This window comes from Aethalodelphis obliquidens, unplaced genomic scaffold (assembly GCF_003676395.1).
Source record: "Aethalodelphis obliquidens isolate GAN/ISIS:26980383/991018 unplaced genomic scaffold, ASM367639v1 scaffold54, whole genome shotgun sequence".
In the NCBI taxonomy this organism is placed as follows: Eukaryota; Metazoa; Chordata; class Mammalia; order Artiodactyla; family Delphinidae; genus Aethalodelphis; species Aethalodelphis obliquidens.
The window spans coordinates 394,352-418,692 of record NW_020837998.1 but is presented as its reverse complement, the minus strand read 5'-3'; the positions used below and the strand labels follow the sequence as shown (position 1 = coordinate 418,692).

At 37.8% G+C, this 24,341-nt stretch overlaps 1 protein-coding gene and 1 long non-coding RNA gene across 4 annotated transcripts in view; both read left to right on the top strand.

Moving 5' to 3' along the window:
• The first annotated feature begins 1,116 nt into the window (after positions 1-1,116).
• CHM (CHM Rab escort protein) overlaps positions 1,117-24,341 on the top strand; it is a 201,709-nt gene continuing 178,484 nt past the window's right edge. The window contains exon 1 of one of the 2 annotated variants that reach the window (XM_027086060.1): positions 1,117-1,188. In XM_027086060.1, the coding sequence (XP_026941861.1) occupies positions 1,140-1,188 (49 nt within the window). In that variant the 5' untranslated portion in view covers positions 1,117-1,139. The remainder of the gene's footprint in view (positions 1,189-24,341) is intronic. The other variant, XM_027086061.1, reaches the window with a different exon arrangement.
• Positions 1,198-23,927, top strand: LOC113609046 (uncharacterized). Of its 2 annotated transcripts, XR_003428484.1 has the most exons (4): positions 1,198-1,866; positions 9,235-9,338; positions 11,364-11,506; positions 20,255-23,927. It is a non-coding gene; the product is annotated as an uncharacterized LOC113609046 (long non-coding RNA). The 2 variants fall into 2 exon arrangements; XR_003428483.1 differs by lacking the exon at positions 1,198-1,866 and having other exon boundaries at positions 6,074-9,338.

The window sequence follows — 24,341 nt, the reverse complement described above, 5'->3', positions numbered from 1 at the left end:
ACGGGAAGATCATTCCATGATGAAGGAACAACAGTGTGACTGGGGAACCACAAACAGCTCAGAGGTCAGTCAGGTGGTGTAAGGGAAGGTCCACCACTGCACTCTCTGAATTATCTTGAAACTCTGGTAAAATAACTACACAATGAATTTCTGGGATCCGAAAATTACCCTCCCTCACTCCCATGCATTCTCTACCTCTTTTTTGCTTTGGAATTGTCAGACAGCAAAGCATTTTAAATAACGGGGCTGGCGGTACGGGTGGGAGGATGCCGACCTTGAAAATACTTAGCAGAGCTACATTAGCTGCTTGGCACAGGTAATCTAAATCCTCTTCAACAAATACAATCACTTGAATATAAAGGCCACTTTACCTTGATCATTTCTGTGGTACCTTATTGGGAAAATCTTGTATGAACTCCTTGTATACATATATAAAACCAGATTCAGAATCAATAAACGCCTATCAAGCAACTACTATGTTTTCATAACTTTTTTCCCTCCTGTAAAGCAAGACTAATTTTGCATATGTATATGGCCAAGGTGGCTGATCGGACTAACTAGAACAAATGCAGATGCAATGACGGTTCCATTCTGGCGAAGCTAGGGCGAGATTTTTTGTGGGTTTTCATTGGGGAGACAGAGACAAAAAAGATAAGGGATAGAGTTTGAAGGTATTGGTGTGAAAAATTATGCCTCGCAGGCCAAAACGAAAATACAGACATGCTGGGGGAAACAAACAGTTTCCAGGCTGGAATGAAAATTTCCTTTCTTCACAAAGCAATCCCCTTTCAATTTCACTCCGCCCTCCTTGTCTCCTAACAATTCTTGCTTCATCATTGTCAAGGGGTTCCCAGGTCTTCCCACATTCATCCTAGCCATCAGAGTAAAAATCTACAACTCTTTTCTACCCCAAAACTCCAGGCTAAAAGTGTTACTGCACTCAGCCTGGAAAATGAATCGAGCTTTTAACATTCGCATAAAACATTTCAAATACAATGCTGTAGCCGCCTATCTGGACCCGCCACCCAGGAACTACAATACCCAGAATGCAGTGTTTTCCCTTCCGCCTTCTACCACAGCAATGCTTAACTTGATCTCATTTCCACAAGCAATAGTCACATGACACGTTTCCTGTCAAGATGGCGGATAATCTACCTTCGGAGTTTGATGTGGTCGTAATAGGGACGGGTATGTGTGGCTCTGGTACTCCCTGGACACAGTGTAGGAAGTCTTTCCCGTTCCTACCTTCTCTGTCAGTGGCGAGGGTCGGCGAGAAATGTTGGGGGTCGAGCGTGAGAGGGAGGACGGAAAGGAAGCGAAGTAGTCTGGAGCCAGCGCGGGACTTGGCAGCTGCAGGGAGGGGCTTGGACCCGCGGTGCTTAGCGCCATTTGAGTAGGGGTCGATCTGCTCGATGTCGATTGCTGAGGTTGGTTGCTGCGGGTGATTCCTGTAATTTCCTTAGAGGGAGGTGGGTTTGCAGTGTCATGAGAACGGAGGGTGGGGATTTTGTCAATGGAGACACCTTTGGCATGACATAATTTCCTCCTTGTTAGTTTCAAGGTGATATTCCCCATCATTTTGTCTCGCCATTTTATAGGAATTTTTCATATATTTATGTAATCCTAAGGTGCAGTGCAGCTCGGATACATTTTGTTACTCAGTTGTTGCCCGTGTACGTTTTAATTTACTAAGGCGATGAAATGGATTCTTTTATGTTTTGCTGAGAAGCCTAGGGGGTTGTAATTTGTTGTGGTGGCCATTATTCCTGCTTTATGGTGCTGAAAGAAATCATTTTGCTTTATACCACCCACCTATCTACCAACAGCTAAATGAGCTGAGAACAAGCGTCTGTGAGTCCAGTTCAGGTGTGTGATCTTATCTTCCCCTTGTTTTCCCATCATTTATTCTTCATGTTTTGGGTGGTGCCAGAACTCCCCCTGCAATTTATAGTTGACAAATTACACGTACAACACGTGGCAGAAAACATTTGGCAGCAGTTGGTATTTTGTTTTTCTTAACAGTGTAAAGGGTGGATTTTAGATGGGGTGAAATAATTTGTTGGGTGGGGTTTTCTCCTGTCTACGGAACGTGGGAGGCTGGGGAACCCCGGTGGTTGAGACCCTGTCCACTGTGTTGAATTCAGTTCATTGTCTTCTTAAACAGTAGGAGCAGCCATGTTTCCAGGTCGGGAGTAAAAATAATAACTACGTATTTTCGAATGCTTATTATTTGCTAATCGACGTGCTAAGCACTTTACAAGCTGTACATAATCCTCGCAACAATCTTGTTAGAGTACGTATTCTTTACACTATACAGAGGAGGCAAAAGGGCTTAGAAAGGTTGCAATTTGCTCAAGATCACACAGCCGGTAAATTTCCAAAGGTCAATTCCATACCAGAAGGAGAATCAGTGGCTCTGACCCTCAGAGTTAACCCATATTAATAGAAATAATTTGGAAAACTTGGTTCTAGACCTTGCTTGGCCATTAACTAGCTGTGTGAGTTGCTAGGGCTAGGAACTTAATCTCTCTGAGCCTCAGTTTCCTTGTTTATGAACATAGGGAGGGTAAACTAGATAACCTTTCCAGTGTTGTCTAACCAAAAATTATCTTGTTCTAGTTGTACCTGGGTAATTGTTTTCAAAACAGCAAGGACATGTTTATTCTCAACCTGAAAACTGCATGGCTACAGATAACCTTGCTGTAGCTGCTATGAACAGATGTTGGATGAGAGCTGGAAGGAGTCAACAGACTATTCTCTCCAGTCTATCCTAAAACTTAGAACAATATCCACTTTAGAATAGTTGTTATACCATACTTGGGTCCTATGTTACTGCCTTCTTTTGTTGTTGTTTTACCTTGGCACTTAGGGCGTTTTAAAAATTACTTTGAATCATTAAGATACTTTTTCTTATCTTGATTCAAATTTTAATTGATAAGAGTGCTAATTCTTATCATTAAGTGCTGTTAATTCTTATATGAGACGTATTTTGCCTTCTAGTTCAGTTCATAATATGGATTACATCCATCCTGTTAGAGTCTGTTATGATAGAGGTAGGAAGATTCTGTGAGTGATCCAGAAAATTGCATCAGGGGTATCTGGTGTATTTGGAAAAAGATTCATTTTAGACTTATTTCTGTGAGAGTAACGTTATTTCTCAAAGTGTGGGAAGAACTTATTTGAGTTAGAAGTTTTTCATATCACTTAGTGAACACGTTTTTACTTTTCAAGCACATTCTTTAAATTTATGATATGAAGCTTTGTTTTTAGGTAAGTCAAACTGGAAAAATTGGATAAAAGCCATTTCCCAAATAAATGAATCCAATAATTCCAATCACTACTGAATAAGAATGATTTTTAATGTGTTTGGAATATTTCTCTTCTGAAATAGTTTGCTGAAAGTGGTCTTTAAAATGTGTTTGCCTTACTATATGTACTAGCTTGAGTAAATCATAGAAAAAGCAGTGTTTCAAAGATTCAGTTTTAATAACAAAAGCAGAATTAATCATGCATGTATCAGAAACATGAAGAAATAGGCTATGAGATGCAGTTTTTCTTCTAGCAGATTTAGTTCTAGTTAAATGTCATCAAGAGACAATTGCTTTATCAAGTAAAATAATCTGTGGATAATATTTTAAACCCCTTTGACCTTGATTAATTTGTATTTCTTTTCATTCTTCATAACACAACGTTTTCCTTAAGATCATGTTTTGAAGAGATTATGGGAAAATAAAGTTTTGTATGTATTTTCTTAGTTAAGCCCATTTCCTCCTGATTACAAAATACAGGAAATATCACTAGAACACCCAAAGGCAGAAGAATAAGATAAAGTACTTGAACCATGGAAAATATAGAAGAAAATGGAATAAGGAAGGAGCACCAAATGGAGTCTCAAGGGAGAGGACAAAAATAGATATAGTGAGTTCAATATAAAATAAAAAAAAATTTAATGAAAAAATCCTGACAATTATTTGTAAAAATAGATATAGTAATAAGTGTCTAGAAAATGGCCTTCAGTTTGGGTGCATGGTTGTCATTTTAAAGACATTTTGCCATTTAAAGACATTTGAGTGATAATTTTGTGGGTTACAGAGAAGTATCATCGGTTGCAGGTTAAAAGTAGTCCCAGTAGCATAATACCTCACTGCAGGTGACTTATCTGGCAAACTGTGTAATCTGTAACCCGCAGCAGAGCCATCCACTCAACAAAAGGGCAGACAAGATGGAAGTTACAAGAGTTATGGGATAATATCGGCATGCTTCTTACATAGAGGAATCCCTCATTCTCTTATTTAGAGCATATTCTTTCTTATTTTAGAAAATTCTAGCATGCTCAGAGTGTATTAGAAGCATCTTATTAGAAGATATAGGAAACGTTATCAACTTCTGCAAAAGCCATGTTCGGGAGGTGTCATTAGACATAAGTGACAGTTCATATCCTTATGGGAAAGGGGAGAGACAAACACCTAAAATGCAAACTTACATCAGACAGCACAATGACCTGGCACCATTTAGTGTAGTGACAGACTACACATTTTTTAGAATATTCAACCCACATTTACTGAGAACCTAGTCCCTGCCCTTGTGACATTTACTGTGTTGCCTATTCTGAGGAGCTGTTTGGGGTTCCTGACTGTCACATGCTCAGAGCTGTTCTAAGCCAATGTGGCCTTTTCAGTGCATCCTTCTTGCTTTCTGAAGGCCACGTAGATATTCATTCTGCATCCCTTTCCTTACTAAGGTACACCACACATATTATATTTTGGAATTCTTCCCCTAAATGGTCTGTGGAGTAGACTAGCTTAACATTTTTCCTGCAGAGCACAAACACATAGACCCTATTTTGATTTAAGAGTTTTATTGCTAAAGATTATGGGGAAAGAAGTGAGATAACAAAAATAACAAATATGGGGTAAATTACAAGGGGTATTGCTCCTAAATCCTGACTACCTTGCTAGATCATGCTCAGCATAGTCCAAAATCGATGTGGCAGCATGGCATAATGGGAATCACTTAACCTTCCTACTGGGTAACTTTGGGAAAATTGCATAACATCTTGGGACATCAATTTGTTCATCTGTAAAGTGAGAGACTTGAATTAGGTGACCTCTAAGGTAGGCATCTACCAGTTCTAAAATTTACCATTGTGTGTGCATAATTATGACCCTGGGTCCTTGAGAAAAGACAATTCTGTATAGTCCTCTTAAGAAGTCAAGTCAGTGTTTGATATACTTCAGAAATTTTTCTATCAAAATGGTTCATAAAAAAAATTTTCTTGGAAATGATAAGCTGCTTTCATCAGGAAAGGTCATGTAGGTAGCACAGCTCCATTTCTTGATGTTAGTTGAGCATTGAAACTTTAAGGTGGTTAACTTTGGCCAGCAGCTTATTGACTATAATGCTTATGATGGTGGTGGAGTAACTTCACTTCTCTAAACGTTGGGGGATAGTAATGTTGTAGGAGGTATCGTGGAAACTGATTTTTACTAAATACCTGTTTATGCCAGACTCTCTGCCAAGTGATTTCTTATATATGTATCTTATTTAATCCTCTCCCAGGATGCCTGTGTGTGGTTCTAATATCGGAGGATGTCCATACTTTCTCTGCCTGTATTTCCAAATATCCATGAACCTGTAGTCTAGAACAGAGTTGTTTTTTTTTTAAATTGCAAGATGCCACCTATTTGTGGGTCATGAAATCAATTCCAGCATTAAAAAAAACAGAAGTAGAATAGAATATGTATTAGAATATATTACATGTAGTAAGGATGAGTATACTTTTTTTCTTTATTTGGATGCAACATTTTAAAAAATATTTTATTTATTTATTTTTATTTTTGGCTGTGTTGGGTCCTAGTTGCGGCACGTAGGATCTTCGTTGTGGTGTGCGTGCTCTTTGTTGTGGTGCGTGGGCTTCTCTCTAGTTGTGGCGTGCAGGTTTTCTCTTTCTAGTTGAGGTGCGTGGGCTCAGTAGTTGCACTGTGCGGGCTTAGTTGCCCACTTAGTTCCCCGACCAGGGATTGAACCCACATCCCCTGCATTGGAAGATGGATTCTTTACCACTGGACCACCAGGGAAGTCCCAGGATGAGTATAGTTTCATGAAACATATATTTCATGTGTGTATCACTGTGAAGCACACACACATACATATATTCATATATATTTTGGGGGTGGCTAGGGGCAAAATGTTTTAAAGTTTAGAGAATATTGATTAACTGAATAACGTAGTGAGTAGGAATGAAATAATATTTCAAAAGTCATTTGGTTTTACAAATGCTATACCATCCATATGTTTTATTTACCTTGACATGTATGTATCTCATTTGAGAGCATAGTGTAGTGATTGACAAGGTGGCTCTGAAATGGGACAGTGTTTGAATCAGCTATGCTGCTTGTGCCACCTCACACATGTTCTTTAATGTCTAAGTTTCAATTTTCTCATCTCTAAAAGAGAATAAATCTCACAGAGCTGTGTTGAGGATTCAATGGAATAATTCTGTAAAATGCTTAGTAAGTGCTCAGAAAACATAGTTGATTTTTATAGCCCATAATACCATACTGAGGTGCTTTTATCATCACTACTGTTACGTGAATGCTTCCAAGGAAAGGCTCATAGTTTTCATGGAGAGCAGTGGAAAGATTCAGGTGTCTGAGTCATCTTCCTCCTCTTCCCATTGGCCGTTTGGTGGGAAAGACCTTTGTGTGTCTGTTACCACTATTTCTATCAGACTTCTTAACTGACGGTTTTCTTTCCTTTTTTTTTTTTCTTCTTTTACTCTGTTTTGTTCACCAGCTTGCATTATTTGTCATTTGTTTTGAACAGATTTGTCTTGTTTGAGGCATAGTGTGAAACTCTTCCTTGTCAGTGTAAGAATGCTGAAGGAGCTAAAGAGAGCTTACAGGTTTTGCTGTTCTGAAAAATGCTTTGCAATTCTTCAGGCATTTATTGATGGAAAAGTATGCCTTTTCTGCGCTCAATACCTCGAAAAGTAAAGGGAATTATATAACTCTGGAGAAGACTCTCTGGAGAGGCTTATGCTTCCCTGTAAATCATAAGTTTGAGCCAGTCCCTCAGAGAGAGGCGCATCTGTTACCAGAGTTCTCTCCGCAGCATCATTTTCATCTCCCATGCCTCACGTCATTTTCTCATTTTCTCCAGTATCCTCATGATGTTTTGGAGAACTCAAGCTACAGCAATTAAAATCAAACATGGCTGCTCACCATCACATTCTCATATTTCACATAAAATCCCAGTGCACAGAAACAATTATAATTCCATGTAATTGAACTGTTACTCATGCTAAATCATCTGCTATTCAGTTTCACTACAGTCTTTACACTGAAAAGTTAGGCTGTGCCTGCTATGTATGTAAATGGTTTAAAAAGTAAAATAGTCTAAAAATCATCAGTTCCCAGTTTATATTAATATGTATATTACAAAACTACATATATATACACATACATGTCAATATATGCACATGTATGTATTATGTATATATGCTAGAGAGATTGGAAACATTTTGGGGATATTTAGTTGTGACCAACAAAATAGGGATACTTTGAAAGATTGATTTATTCTTTTTTGCTTTTCTAATAATCTTATTAAAGGGCAGTGTAAAAAGATGATAATTTATCACAGATACTGATTTCTCCAAGTGTGATTATGAGAGCTATCATGTTATCATAATGGGACTATTTAAAAAATAGTTTGAAAATAGGTGAAGAGACCAGGGGCAGCTTTTCGCCAGGGTAGTGCTTCACTTGAGTGTTTGATCTCATATTAGATTTTACCAAGAGTTTAAGTGGGTAATGTCATACCGCTTGACTGATTTGGTTTATATCACATTTACAAAAGTACCAACATCTGCTTTTTCTCCTGAGTAGTGTTCATACATATCTTTTTTGTCCAGCCTAGTGTTGATGTTGAGTTACAATGGCTTTTGGTTAATGGCAGTTTTAGTCATTTTGTATTGCTTTCAACTGTTTTGGATCATGTATCTGTGATCTGAATTTGCACATTGGTTAAACTGCTTTTCTGTATATGCATTTAAAATAATTATGGAAAAGTTTGCACAAGCTAAAGTACAGACAAAGAAGGTTTTACATACAGATAGCAGGCATATTAGGAAGATGCTGAGTTGTGTTCTAATCCTTAGTTTTCTATGTTACTTTGGCATGAGCTTTCTAGGCCAAATAGAGGACATAGAATTAAATTTAGTATGTACAACACACTGTTAAATATATGAAATTATTTCTGGCATTTATTATGCTGAATCCAATGCTAAGCCCTTAAAATGCATTATCTCATCTGATTCTCACAGTAACCTTGTCGTGTTAGATGCTTATTGTTATCTCCATTTTACAAATGTGGAACCTAAGGCTTAGTTAAGTTTGACCGAGGTCAAACTGTTAAGACTGGAGTTACTCTGGCTAGGTATTAGATTTAGCTGGTTGGATTCTTCCATGTGAAAAAATAGCTTATACTCTCAAGATTAGATTATTGTGTTCTAGCTTAGCAGTTGACAGTTGCTTCATTTTGGGGAGTTACCATTGTTGACATTAAAATCCTGATTCCAGCACAGCCTTGTGGTGTTAACTCATTATTGACAGCATCATGACATCTGTCAACTCGCAGACCTTTTGATGAAGGTGAACTGAATGACTTGGTTGTGTTTATCCCTTAAAACTGAAAAAACAGAATCAGCCACTAAAGTAATGGCTAGAAATGGGATCAGAAAATACAGTCATATTTCAAGTGATAATCTGTTTCCCTAGGAATTATTCACTGATTACTAGATACGTAATTTCCCACAGAAATAAAACCATTGTTAAAAGTCAGCTATAGGCTATTTGTGCATGTGGGAGGGTTTGCCATTTTGTCTTTTTAAAAAAATGTTTTTTAGTTTTATGCACTTATAAATTGAATTTTCAAGATCAAGTATGAGACTCATTGTTCTGTTTATGAAGCTTTTCTTTTTTTAATTGACTCTTCTTTTGGTTCCTATAATTGTCAACAATTGTCAGCACTTGCAATGGATGCATCTTAATTGACAGAGTAGATGTGGTATCTTTTCCCTCCAAGAGCCGTGTCATTAACAAATAATATTAATAACTAACACTTTTAGGAATATACTTCCAGACCTGTGTGTATAGATGTGTGTATGCTATTCTGTTTTTCACTTCACAGTATGTTATGAACATCATTCCATGTTAATCAAATCTTCTTCCTCAGTGTCTTTTTAAAAAACTTTTCATTTGGAGATAATTCGACTCACATGCAGTTGTAAGAAGTAATATAGGAAGATCCTGTATATGTTCACCCAGCTTCCCCCAGTGGTAAGTAAGATCTTGCATAACTACATGTAGCATAACCAGGTAATTGACCTTACCCAGTGACCTTATTCAGATGTCACCAGTTTTACATGTACTTGTGTGTGTTTAGTTCTGTACAGTTTTATCACATGAAGATTGGTGTCACATCCAGATACAAAACAGTTTCATCATACTCTCTCATGATACCTTTTTATAGCCATGGACACCTCCCTCCTACCTACATCCCTAAACCCTGGCAACCCCTAATCTGTTCTTCATCTTTACGATTATGTCATTTCCAAAAGTTTATTAAATGTCATATTAAGTAGATGCTTAGTAAATATTATTTTCTATAAATGTCCTGTCATTTATTTAAATTAGCAACTTTTGTTGGACATTTAAGGTTTTCAGTTTTTCACTTTCATAAACTAAGGCTGTGATGAACATGGTGTGCCTAAATCTTTTGTACGTATTTAATTATTTCCTTAGGATAAATACCTAGAACTGTAACTGTTAAATTGAATTATAGAGGTGGTTACGTAAAGCTTTTGATTTGTATTGATGAATTGCCTTAAGGAAAGTTTGCCAGTCTAATCTCACCAGCGGAGTATGAGAATGCTTATTTTCCCATAGTCTTTCAACATTGTCTATGAATGTCTTATTCTTAATTACTATCAACATCATAGCCAAAAAAAATATTTCCTTGTTTGCATTTACATTTTCAGATCATAAGTGAGGTTGACTATTTAATAGGTATATTGGTCAATTATGTTTCTTTTGGAAATTGCCCTTACCCATGTTTCTATTGTGCCATTTTTTTCTTTTCAACATGTAATAATTCTTTATATACTAAAGACTTTAAATCTTTATCATGTATTTTGTAAATTTGCCTTCTATTTTTATGGTGGTTTCTCATGTATGAAACTTTATAATTTTCACGTAGTGAAATCTATCAAATGTTTTTTTCTTTTATGGTTACTGCCTTTGGAGATATGCATAGAAAGCCTTCCCCTCCAAGATTAAGTAAATATTGATGCTTAGTTTCTTTTTTAACATTTTATTTTTTACATTTAAATTTTAATTCACCTTAAATTTACTTTGTTGTAGATTATGAGGGTATTTTCCTTCTAAATCATTAGCTGGTTATTCTAACACCATCGATCTATTCTTTCTCCACTGAATTGAAATACTTCCTTTATTTTTTTTCTATTATATGATCAGATTTTGGACTTTCTGCCAGTAATCTGGGTGTCTCTTTGAGTGTAGTCGGAACTATAAAGTGGGAATAGACTGGGTCATCTGATCTGTAGAGAAATGATAACTTTCCCTCTTTGAAATCTCAAGAAACACAAGGCAATATTTGAATATATAAAAAATTATAGCATCTACTCTGAAAAATAGCAAACTAAAAGAAAAAGGAAAACAGAGTAGGAGTATTTGCAACTCATAACAAAGAACTAATTACATAAAAATAATACCTTCAAATTTATATGAAAAATGTCAAGATCTCTACAGGTAAATGGGCAGAGAGTGTAAACAGACAAGAGAGGTTACAAATAGTCAACAAACTTCAGGGAAAATATTTTTTTCTGATTAATAGTCAAATGCAAAATAACCTGATAATTAAAAACACTAAATTAAGGGAGTAGTCACTAATTGTTGATGAAGTTGTATTCAGTTGAAATGCTGATGGTATTATAAATTGGGACAACACTTTGGCAGAGTAACAGTTCGTACCAAGAATTGTCAATATGTTCATTCCCTTAGACTCAGTAACTCCAGATCTGAGAATTTATTGTGAGAAAAATCATTCAATAGAGGTAAAAAGCTACAAGGGTGACAACATCTATTTTAAAGCGGCTTATCATAGTAAAGTTTGGAAATAATGTTGTATGTCGAAGAGCCCCGATGTCTCAAAGGATTCTGGTGGACTGATGGAGTAGGCAGTTTTACAGTGTGGCCTAGGATATTTTTTATTACAGAATATCATACATACAAATGAAATATATGTGTGTGTATGTATACATATTTTTAATTTCTTTCTTTCAGTGAACAATAACAAAGTGAGTGGCACGTATGTATGACCCACCTAAAGAAAAAGAACACTACCAGAATATTACCAGTACCTTAGGAGCTCCCTGGGTGCACCACCATCCATCTCCCCTTCCTTTCCCACAGCTGTAACCATTATGGTAAACTGCTTTAATTGTCCTCTTGTTTTTTTAAAGTGTTTTTTATCACGTGTATATCACCAAACCATATGTTGTTAGTTTTTCCTGTTTTTGACACTTGTCTAACTTTTGGAATTCTACTCTATGTATTCTTTCTGTGACTTGCTTTCCTTGGTCAGTGTTATGCTTGTGAGATTCATCTGTACAGATACATATAGCTGTAATACCCCCACATACTCCCACATACACACACACACACACACACACACACACTCACACTCACACACTGCTATTATATAGTATTCTAGGCTTGCAAATCTTCAACTTCAGTAGGTTATGCATATTCACCAAAATAATTGTATTTATTTGCCCTTTGGTTTTCAGCTTTTCAAGGCCCCTGCCTCCCTCAGGAAATGTATAATGTCATAAACACACATTCACGACAAAATAAGATCGTTAGGTACACGTCATTCTGCAACTTTTTCAGTCAATAATTCTCACCTTTCTCTCCATTCCAGGACTGTTTTATCCCATGTAGCATCCCAGTACTGTTTAGTAGTATCCCAGTACTGTTTTATCCCATTGCTTTACAATGGTGTGTTAGTTTCTGCTTCATACCAAAGTGAATCAGTTATACATATACATATGTTCCCATATCTCTTCCCTCTTGCGTCTCCCTCCCTCCCACCCTCCATATCCCACTCCTCTAGGTGGTAACAAAGCACCGAGCTGATCTCACTGTGCTTTGCGCCTGCTTCCCGTTAGCTATCTATTTTACATTTGGTAGTGTATGGATGTCCATTGCCACTCCCTTACTTTGTCATGGCTTACCCTTCCCCATCCCCATATCCTCAAGTCCATTCTTTAGTAGGTCTGTGGATTCATTCCTGTCTTAACCCTAGGTTATTCATGACATTTTTTTCCTTAAATTCCATATGTATGTGTTAGCATAAGGTATTTGTCTTTCTCTTTCTGACTTACTTCACTCTATATGACAGACTCTAGGTCCATCCACGTTATTACAAATAACTCAATTTCGTTTCTTTTTATGGCTGAGTAATATTCCATTGTATATATGTGCCACATCTTCTTTATCCATTCATCCGATGATGGACACTTAAGGTGTTTCCATCTCCTGGCTACTGTAAATAGGGCTGCAATGAATATTTTGGTACATAACTCTTTTTTTTTCTAACATCTTTATTTGGGTATAATTGCTTTACAATGGTGTGTTAGCTTCCGCCTTATAACAAAGTGAATCAATTATACATATATTCCCATATCTCTTCCCACTTGTGTCTCCCTCCCTCCCACCCTCCCTGTCCCACCCCTCCAGGCGGGCACAAAGCACCGACCTGATCTCCCTGTGCTATGCAGCTGCTTCCCACTAGCTATCTACCTTACGTTAGGTAGTGTATATATGCCCATGCCTCTCTCTCGCTTTCTCACAGCTCACACTTCTCCCTCCCCATATCCACAAGTCCGTTCTCTAGTAGGTCTATGGCTTTATTCCTGTCTTATCCCTAGGTTCTTCATGACATTTTTTTTCTATAATTCCATATATATGTGTTAGCATACGGTATTTGTCTTTCTCTTTCTGACTTACTTCACTCTGTATGACAGACTCTAGGTCTATGCACCTCATTAAAATAACTCAATTTTGTTTCCTTTTATGGCTGAGTAATATTCCATTGTATATATGAGCCACATCTTCTTTATCCATTCATCCGATGATGGACACTTAGGTTGTTTCCATCTCCGGGCTATTGTAAATAGAGCTGCAATGAACATTTTGGTACATGACTCTTTTTGAATTTTGGTTTTCTCAGGGTATATGCCCAGTAGTGGGATTGCTGGGTCGTATGGTAGTTCTATTTGTAGTTCTTTAAGGAACCTCCATACTTTTCTCCATAGTGGCTGTACCAATTCACATTCCCACCGGCAGTGCAAGAGTGTTCCCTTTTCTCCACACCCTCTTCAGCATTTATTGCTTCTAAATTTTTTGATGATGGCCATTCTGACTGGTGTGAGATGATATCTCATTGTAGTTTTGATTTGCATTTCTCTAATGATTAATGATGTTGAGCATTCTTTCATGTGTTTGTTGGCAATCTGTATATCTTCTTTGGAGAAATGTCTATTTAGGTCTTCTGCCCATTTTTGGATTGGGTTTTTTGTTTTTTTCTTATTGAGCTGCATGAGCTGCTTGAAAATTTTGGAAATTAATCCATTGTCAGTTGCTTCATTTGCAAATATTTTCTCCCATTCTGAGGGTTGTCTTTTGGTCTTGTTTATGGTTTCCTTTGCTGTGGAAAAGCTTTGAAGTTTCATTAGGTCCCATTTGTTTATTTTTGTTTTTATTACCATTTCTCTAGGAGGTGGGTCAAAAAGGATCTGGCTGTGATTTATGTCATAGAGTGTTCTGCCTATGTTTTTCTCTAAGAGTTTGATAGTTTCTGGCCTTACATTTAGGTCTTTAATCCATTTTGGGCTTATTTTTGTGTATGGTGTTAGGGAGTGTTCTAATTTCATACTTTTACATGTACCTGTCCAGTGTTCCCAGCACCACTTATTGAAGAGGCTGTCCTTTCTCCACTGTACATTCCTGCTTCCTTTATCAAAGATAAGGTGACCCTATGTGCATGGGTTTATCTCTGAGCATTCTATCCTGTTCTATTCATCTATATTTCTGTTTTTGTGCCAGCACCATACTGTCCTGATTACTGTAGGTTTTTAGTATAGTCTGAAGTCAGGGAGCCTGATTCCTCCAGCTGCATTTTTCGTTCTCAAGATTGCTTTGGCTATTCGGAGTCTTTTGTGTTTCCATACAAATTGTGAAAATTTTTGTTCTAGTTCTGTGAAAAATGCCAGGGGTAGTTTGATAGGGATTGCATTGAATCTGTAGATTGCTTTGGGTAGTAGAGTCATTTTCACAATGTTGATTCTTCAATCCAAGTATACGGTATATCTCTCCATCTATTTGTATCATCTTTAATTTCTTTCATCAGTGTCTTATAATTTTCTGCATACAGGTCTTTTGTCTCCTTAGGTAGGTTTATTCCTAGATATTTTATTCTTTTTGTTGCAGTGGTAAATGTGAGTGTTTTCTTGATTTCACTTTCAGATTTTTCATCATTAGTATATAGGAATGGCAGAGATTTCTGTGCATTAATTTTGTATCCTGCTACTTCACCAAATTCATTGATTAGCTCTAGTAGTTTTCTGGTAGCATCTTTAGGATTCTCTATGAATAGGATCATGTCATCTGCAAACAGTGACAGCTTTACTTCTTCTTTTCCGATTTGGATTCCTTTTATTTCCGTTTCTCTCTGATTGCTGTGGCTAAAACTTCCAAAAGTATGTTGAATAAGAGTGGTGAGAGTGGGCAACCTTGTCTTGTTCCTGATCTTAGTGGAAATGCTTTCAGTTTTTCACCATTGAGGATGATGTTGGCTGTGGGCTTGTCATATATGGCCTTTATTATGTTGAGGAAAGTTCCCTCTATGCCTACTTTCTGCAGGGGTTTTATCATAAATGGGTGTTGAATTTTTTCAAAAGCTTTCTCTGTATCTATTGAGATGATCATATGGTTTTTCTCCTTCAATTTGTTAATATGGTTTATCAAATTGATTGATTTGCATATATTGAAGAATCCTTGCATTCCTGGAATAAACCCCACTTGCTCATGGAGTATGATCCTTTTAGTGTGCTGTTGGATTCTGTTTGCTAGTATTTTGTTGAGGATTTTTGCAACTATGTTCATCAGTGATATTGGCCTGTAATTTTCTTTCTTTGTGACATCCTTGTCTGGTTTTGGTATCAAGGTGATGGTGGCCTTGTAGAAGGAATTTGGGAGTGTTCCTCCCTCTGCTATATTTTGGAAGAGTTTGAGAAGGATAGCTGTTAGCTCTTCTCTTAATGTTTGATAGAATTCTCCTGTGAAGCCATCTGGTCCTGGGCTTTTGTTTGTTGGAAGATTTTTAATCACAGTTTCAATTTCAGTGCTTGTGATTGGTCTGTTCATATTTTCTCTTTCTTCCTGATTCAGTCTTGGAAGGTTGTGCATTTCTGAGAATTTGTCCATTTCCTCCAGGTTGTCCATTTTATTGACATAGAGTTGCTTGTAGTAATCTCTCATGATCTTTTTTATTTCTGCAGTGTCAGTTGTTACTTCTCCTTTTTCATTTCTAATTCTATTGATTTGAGTCTTCTCCCTTTTTTTCTTGATGAGTCTGGCTAGTGGTGTATCTATTTTGTTTATCTTCTCAAAGAACCAGCTTTTAGTTTTATTGATCTTTGCTATCATTTCCTTCATTTCTTTTTCATTTATTTCTGATCTGATTTTTATGATTTCTTTCCTTCTGCTAGCTTTGGGGTTTTTTTGATCTTCTTTCTCTAATTGCTTGAGGTGCAACGTTAGGTTGTTTATTCGAGATGTTTCCTGCTTCTTAAGGTGGGCTTGTATTGCTATAAACTTCCCCCTTAGATCGGCTTTTGCTGCATCACATAGGTTTTTGGTCGTTATGTCTCCACTGTCATTTGTTTCTAGGTATCTTTTTATTTCCTCTTTGATTTCTTCAGTGATCACTTCATTATTAAGTAGTGTATTGTTTAGCCTCCATGTGTTTGTATATATTACAGATCTTTTCCTGTAAGTGATATCTAGTCTCATGGCGTTGTGGTCGGAAAAGATACTTGATACAATTTCAATTGTCTTAAATTTACCAAGGCTTGATTTGTGACCCAAGATATGATCTATCCTGGAGGATGTTCCATGAGCACTTGAGAAAAATGTGTATTCTGTTGTTTTTGGACGGAGTGTCCTATAAATATCAATTAAGTCCATCTTGTTTAATGTATCATTTAAAGCTTGTGTTTCCTTATTTATTTTCATTTTGGATGATCTGTCCATGGGTGAAAGTGGGGCGTTAAAGTCCCCTACTATGAATGTGTTCCTGTCGATTTCCCCTTTTATGGCTGTTAGTATTTGCCTTATGTATTGAGGTGCTCCTATGTTGGGTGCATAAATATTTACAATTGTTATATCTTCTTCTTGGATCGATCCCTTGATCATTATGTAGTGCCCTTCTTTGTCTCTTCTAATAGTCCTTATTTTAAAGTCTATTTTGTCTGATATGAGAATTGCTACTCCAGCTTTCTTTAAATTTCCATTTGCATGGAATATCTTTTTCTATCCCCTTACTTTCAGTCTGGTTGTGTCTCTAGGTCTTAAATGGGTCTCTTTTAGCCAGCATATATATGGGTCTTGTTTTTGTATCCATTCAGCCAGTCTGTGTCTTTTGGTGGGAGCATTTAGTCCATTTACATTTAAAGTAATTATCGATATGTATGTTCCTATTCCCATTTTCTAAATTGCTTTTGGTTCGTTATTATAGGTCTTTTCCTTCTCTTGTGTTTCTTGTCTAGAGAAGTTCCTTTAGCATTTGTTGTAAAGCTTGTTTGGTGGTGCTGAACTCTCTCAGCTTTTGCTTGTCTGTAAAGGTTTTAATTTCTCCATCAAATCTGAATGAGATCCTTGCTGGGTAGAGTAGTCTTGGTTGCAGGTTTTTCTCCTTCATCACTTTCAGTATGTCCTGCCACTCCCTTCTGGCTTGCAGAGTTTCTGCTGAAAAATCAGCTTTTAACCTTACGGGGATTCCCTTGTGTGTTATTTGTTGTTTTTCCCTTGCTGCTTTTAATATGTTTTCTTTGTATTTAATTTTTGACAGTTTGATTAATATGTGTCTTGGTGTATTTCTCCTTGGATTTATCCTGTATGGGACTCTCTGTGCTTCCTGGACTTGATTAACTATTTCCTTCTCCATATTAGGAAAGTTTTCAACTATAATCTCTTCAAATATTTTCTCAGTCCCTTTCTTTTTCTCTTCTTCTTCTGGAACCCCTATAATTCTAATGTTGGTGCATTTAATGTTTTCCCAGAGGTCTCTGTGACTGTCCTCAGTTCTTTTCATTCTTTTTTCTCTATCTGCTCTGCAGTAGTTATTGCCACTATTTTATCTTCCAGGTCACTTATCCGTTCTTCTGCCTCAGTTATTCTGCTATTGATCCCATCTAGAGTATTTTTAATTTCATTTATTGTGTTGTTTGTCGTTGCTTGTTTCATCTTTATTTCTTCTAGGTCCTTGTTAAATGTTTCTTGCATTTTGTCTATTTGCAAAATTTTGGATCATCTTTACTATCATTATTCTGAATTCCTTTTCAGGTAGACTGCCTATTTCCTCTTCATTTGTTAGGTCTGGTGGGTTTTTATCTTGCTCATTCATCGGCTGTGTGTTTTTCTGTCTTCTCATTTTGCTTATCTTACTGTGTTTGGAGTCTCCTTTTTGGAGGCTGCAGGTTCATAGTTTCCACTGTTTTTGATGTCTGTCTGCAGTGGCTAAGGTTGGTTCAGTGGGTTGTGTAGGCTTCCTGGTGGAGGGGACTAGTGCCTGTGTTGTGGTGGGTGAGGCTGGATCTCGTCTCTCTGGTGGGCATGTCCACGTCTGGTGGTGTGTTTTGGGGTGTCTGTGGCCTTATTATGATTTTAGGCACCCTCTCTGCTAATGGGTGGGGTTGTGTTCCTGTTTTGCTAGTTGTTTGGCATAGGGTGTCCAGCACTTTAGCTTGCTGGTCATTGAGTGAAGTTGGGTGCTGGCGTTGAGATGGAGATCTCTGGGAGATTTTCGCCGTTTGGTATTCTGTGGAGCTGGGAGGTCTCTTGTTGAGCAGTGTCCTGAAGTTGGCTCTCCCACCTCAGAGGCAGAGCCCTGATTCCTGGCTGGAGCACCAAGAGTCTTTCATTCACACGGCTCAGAATAAAAGGTAGAAAAAGTAGAGAGAATTAGTAGAAGTAGGAAGGTAGAAAGAAAGAAAGAAAGGAGGGAAGGAAGGAAGGAAGAAAGGAAGGAAGAAAGAAAAAGAAATAAAGAGAGAAAGAAAAGGCAAGAAGGAAACAAAGGAGGGAGGGAGGAAGGAAGTAAGGAAGGAGGGAAGGAAGGAAAAAAGACAGAAAGAAGATACAGTAAAATAAAATAAAGTATAATAAAGTTATTGAATTAAAAAGTAATTATTTAGGGAAAAAACAGGACGGATAGAACCTTAGGACAAATGGTGGAAGCAAAGCTATACAGACAAAATCTTACAGAGAAGCATACACATACACCCTCACAAAGGTAAAGGGGAAAAAACCATAAATCTTGCTCTCAAAGTCCACCTCCTCAATTTGGTATGATTTGTTGTCTAAAGGAGGGAAGGAAGGACGGAAGGAAGGAATAAAGAACAAATGTAAAGTATAATAAAGTTATTAAAATTAAAATTAATTATTAGGAAAAAATATTTTAAAAAATGGACGGATAGAACCCTAGGACAGATGGTGGAAGCAAAGCTATACAGACAAGATCTCACACAGAAGCATACACATACACATTCACAAAAAGAGGAAAAGGGGAAAAAATCATAGATCTTGTTCTCGAAGATCTTGCTCAATTTGGGATGATTCGTTGTCTATTCATGTATTCCACAGATGCAGGGTACATCAAGTTGATTGTGGAGCTTTAATCCGCTGCTTCTGAGGCTGCTGGGAGAGATTTCCCTTTCTCTTCTTTGTTCTCACAGCTCACAGGGGCTCAGCTTTGGATTTGGCCCTGCCTCTGCGTGTAGGTCGCTGGAGGGCGTCTGTTTTTTGCTCAGACAGGACGGGGTTAAAGGAGCAGCTGATTCGGGGGCTCTGGCGCACTCAGGCTTGGGGAGGGGAGGGAGGGGCACTGCGTGTGGGGTGGGCCTGCGGCGGCAGAGGCCGGCATGACGTTGCACCAGCCTGAGGCCCGCCGTGCATTCTCCCGTGCATTCTCCCGGGGAAGTTGTCTCTGGATCCCGGGAACCTGGCAGTGGCGGGCTGCACAGGCTCCCCGGAAGAGGGGTGTGGATAGTGACCTGTGCTCCCACACAGGCCCCTTGGTGGCAGCAGCAGCAACCTTAGCGTCTCCCGCCCGTCTCTGGGGTCTGCGGTTTTAGCCGCGGCTCGGGCCCGTCTCTGGGGTTCGCGCTTTTAGCCGTGGCTCGTGCCCGTCTCTGGAGTTCCTTTAAGCATTGCTCTTAAACCCCTGTCCTCGTGCACCAGGAAACAAAGAGGGAAGAAATAGTCTCTTGCCTCTTCGGCAGGTGCAGACTTTTCCCCCGGACTCCCTCCCAGCTAGCCGTGGTGCACTAAGCCCTTCAGGCTGTGTTCAAGCCGCCAACCCCAGTCCGCTCCCTGCGCTCCTACCAAAGCCCAGGCCTCAGCTCGCTGCCCCGCCCGCCCTGGCGGGTGAGCAGACAAGCCTCTCGGGCTGGTGAGTACCGGTCGGCACCAATCCTCTGTGCGGGAATCTCCCCGCTTTGCCCTCCGCACCCTTGCTGCTGGCTCTACTCCGCGGCTCCGAAGCTCCCCCCTCCGCCTCCCGCAGTCTCCGCCCGCGAGGGCCTTCCTAGTGTGTAGAAACCTTTCCTCCTTCGCAGCTCCCTCCCACTGGTGCAGGTGCCGTCCCTATTCTTTTGTCTCTGTTTTTTCTTTTTTTTTCTTTTGCCCTACCCAGGTACGTGGGGAGTTTCTTGCCTTTTGGGAGGTCTGAGGTCTTCTGCCAGCCTTCAGTAGGTGTTCTGTAGGAGGTGTTCCACGTGTAGATGTATTTCTGGTGTATCTGTGGGGAGGAAGGTGATCTCCGCCTCTTACTCTTTCGCCATCTTCTCAGCACCCCCCACAAATGCTTTCTTTTTCTTGATTTCTTGTAGGAATTGAAAGACTACTCGGTAGGTGTCAGACTTCTCCGGAGGGATCGAATCAGCGCATGTCCCCGGCGCGGACTGCCCCAGGGCCACAGCTCCGCCGCGCCGGGTCTGTGCTTGGTCAGCTCGGCCGGCCCCCACCACACCTGCAAGCTGCAGCAGCTGCTCCCCTACATAGATATTATTAACAGTATTTTCTCCCATGAGGAAGAAGTCCATAGATATTAAATTTATTAGTATGTTTGATATTTCGTGTGGGTCAAACTGAATTACAATAATTGTCAATTTAAAAACAGTCTTTTTATCTATACTTCTTGGAGTTTCCCTAAGCTACTTCACTGGCAGTTTTTTTTCTTTTTAAGGTAACCACTAAAAAGTAAATATAAGATATAAACCTTTTAACTTATTATTTAATAGGAATGAACAAAACTACTTAAACCTGCGTTGAAATTTAATTTCTGTCTAATTTTGTGATGTCACTTTGAGCAGCTGTGACATGAGTTAAGTGGGTCGTTTTACCTTTGCATTGCTTAATCTAGTCAGTTCTGTACCTAATGTTGTTTATGCTTTGTTTATGATGGTACAGAAGGTCTGTACATAGGGTTGTTTAAATAGTAAAGGATGTGGCTCTCTAAAAGCTTCTTATACTCACAAGTTTTTCCTTGCCAGTAATTCTACTTTATTCCTAAAAAAAAGAAGTTATTCTTTATAAAAAGTCGCAGTAAATTTTCTAGTTGTATGTAATTTTCTTTCCATTCTGGTCTTCACTAGTTATAAATAACACATTAAATGACTTTCAAGGTAGAAAGCAGGAATCCATTTTGAAATGTTCTATAAAATAAAGAGTGATTTATGGTTTCATATGATTTGGGCTGAAAGCACTCAGGCTTTGCCAGGTCATCAAAGTCCTGTCAGGGGAATCTGTTATATATTGTTTGATATGCTGGGAGTGGTGTAAGTATTTAATGCTTATCTTATGTAAGTATAGTGTTAGGAAAAATCAATTCCAGATACTAATACAATTTTAAGAATAGATCATAGAGTGCTAACCTAAATATTGTAGTTGTAAGTGATGAGGTTCAACATTAAGGATTTGGATTAAAAGGGGATTTTGAAAAATGAATAAATAATGGTTTCATTCCTATAAAATATTTTAGATAAGATTCTTGAAAATGCTAATTTCATACCTTTTTGGGCTTGATTTTAGCTTAGCTTCGTTTGATAGTGAAACATCTTTTTATCTAGACAGGTTTTGGAAAATCATAGAGCTGGGACTATGTGTTTGTTATATGATCATATAACATTCTATAAGCTTCTAATATATTTTTTCTAGTTGCCAACTTTATAACAGAACCTCAACTTAGAGGGACGTAATGTAACAAACCTCAGTTTCCCCTGTTACAAGCTGTTATGAAATGCTAATATAATACCTAGTATTTACCTGTGTTTGATAAAAATGACTTGCCGGTAAAGTTGATGATCTTGCATCAGATTTATACATTTTTCCTACAATCCTTTGGCAGAGTTCTTTGAAACAGCCTCACTAATGAATTTAATGATCATATTTAATGATGTGAAATGTTTAAATGATATTAAGTATTTGATGAACTTCTGTAGCATACATCTGGAAAAGCCCTATAGTGTACGTATAGAAAAGGCTATTGGACTTTCTTTTCAAGAAACTATTTTAAGTTGTTAGATCTTTGAGGATAACTTAAGTCAATAGTAAACAAATGGTAGTTTTTTTCCCTTCATATAGCTTAAGTATAACTTCAGGTAACTTCAGATTTGTTATTGAAGGGGTAGGAAGAGAAGGGAAGAGAACCAATATTTATTGAATGTCAGCGACATGCTAGGAGACACTGTGTAAGGTGTTTTATATCATTTTTTAACCTATTCTTCCATATATCCCTATGAGATATATTATTAGCCCTATATTACAGTTGAAAACATTGTACTTGTATATTTGTACTCAGATTTTTTACAGTGTGTTTCCAGTGTAATGCTGTGTGACTTAACCCTGATTATTTGTTTCTAACTCATGTCTGGCTTTCCCTTGTGGGAGAGACTGTATAATTCATTGTAATAAGCCTATATATGTTCCATATAAATGCCTCACAAGGATGTTGTGTGAATTTGAGTAATGATTCAGAAGCTAAGTAGTTCACTTTTTATGGTGCCAAGTGTTAAAAAAAAAAAAGGCTTTATTTTGAAATTAGTCAAGGGTTTAAAAGCTATTAAAATTGAGCTTATAAATATTAATTTAAACAAAACAAGCAGTTAGTTGTTTTACTTATTTTGCTAAATTATAAGTAAGACCAAAAAGTTTAATTATGTTAACTTTTCCTAAATAAGAATTAAAAAAAAAATGAAACCTAAAGCTCCAGTTTTATGCAAAGTCATCCTTCGTGCTGTGCCTAGAGTTATTTTTCTGAAACACTGATTAGATCTTGTTCTTATGGCTAAAATCTTAGACTCCCTGTTGCTTACAGGTTCAAGTTCAGACTCCACAGTTTGGCTCCAACCACTCTTTGGGCCATCACTTTTTGGTACTCTCTTCCTTCACCCTTTGCCAAGAATATTCCCTTCCACTTTCCCTTTTCCTTCAGCTTTTTTCTTCTACACTTTTCAGTTGTGTTATTACAGATCTGAAAGACCCAGCTGGTTAGTGTCCCCTGCTCCTTGGAGCTTTCCATGACTCACCTCTACAGAGGGAATGCTTCTTTCCTTTGTGTTCCTCTAACAGTCTTAATTACCTTTATTATTTCAGTCCCTTTAAATTCTTATTCTTTAGACTCTGAGCTCTTTTAGGCTAGGCATTGCCTTTATCTTTTTTTTCCCCTCACTACCTATCACAGTCTGTTCTATCCCTCTCTCTCTCTTCCCTTTCCCCATTATTGTATGTATTTCTTCTTTTCTTTCCTTAAACAGGTATTTATAGAGAATCTACTATGTGCCTCCTCTGTTCAAGGAACTCGGTGTTTATTGAATGGATGGGAAGAAATATGAAATCCTGGCCAGGAAGACATTATTAACTGTATTATTAGTCTGTCGCTCTAATCATTCTAAGCATGAAGATATCTTCTGTTCAACACATATTTGTTGAAAACCTACCACAAGCGCTGCTTTACTGGGGATTCAGTGGTGAATAAAATATACACAGTCCCTGCTCTTATGAAGCTGACATTCCAGTAGGAAAGTGAGTTGTGGCCACAAAGAGACAGGGAGCCCAACCTTGTAAAGTCAGACAAATTGTCCAGACCTCTATGTGTCTGTGGCTTCTTTGTCTATAAAACTGTGTAGCATTATATAACATTAAAGCGTATTGAAAATGCAGCACTTCAAAGGATCTAGAATGGCCAAGACAATATTTAAAAAGGATGAAGTTAGAGGACTTATTCTACCTGATTTTAGGACTTAACCGTAAAATGTACAATAATCAAGACAGTGTGGTAGTGGCATAAGGATAGACACATGGATTAATGCAACAGAGAGTCCAGAAACAGACCCACACTGACATGGTCAATTGAGTTTTGATGAAGTTACCAAGGTAGGAAATAGTCTTCAATAAATCATGCTGGAATAATTGGATATCGACATTAAGAGAGGTACCTAAACCTTTTCCTCATGACATACACAATATTTAAGTCAAAACAGATCATTGCCATATGGACACCAAAGGGGGAAAGGGTGGGGGTGGGATGAAGTGGGAGATTGGGATTGACCTATATACACTAATATGTATAAAATAGATAACTAATGAGAACCTGCTGTATAGCACAGGGAATTCCACTTCGCTGTACAGTAGAAACTAACACAACATTGTAAAACAACTATACCCCAATAATAACATAAAACAAACAAAAAAAACCCCAGATCATTGGCCTAAATCTAAGAGCTAGCACCGTAAATCTTCTAGAAGAATTTAGGAGAAAATCTTTGTGACTTTGAATCAAGTAAAAGTTTCTTACATAGAATACAAAAAGCATGAATCATAAAAGAAAAAATAGTAAGTTGGACTTCATAAAGATTAAAACATTAGCTTATCAAAAACACAGGAAATGAAAAGGTAAGCCATTGATAAAGAGAAAAT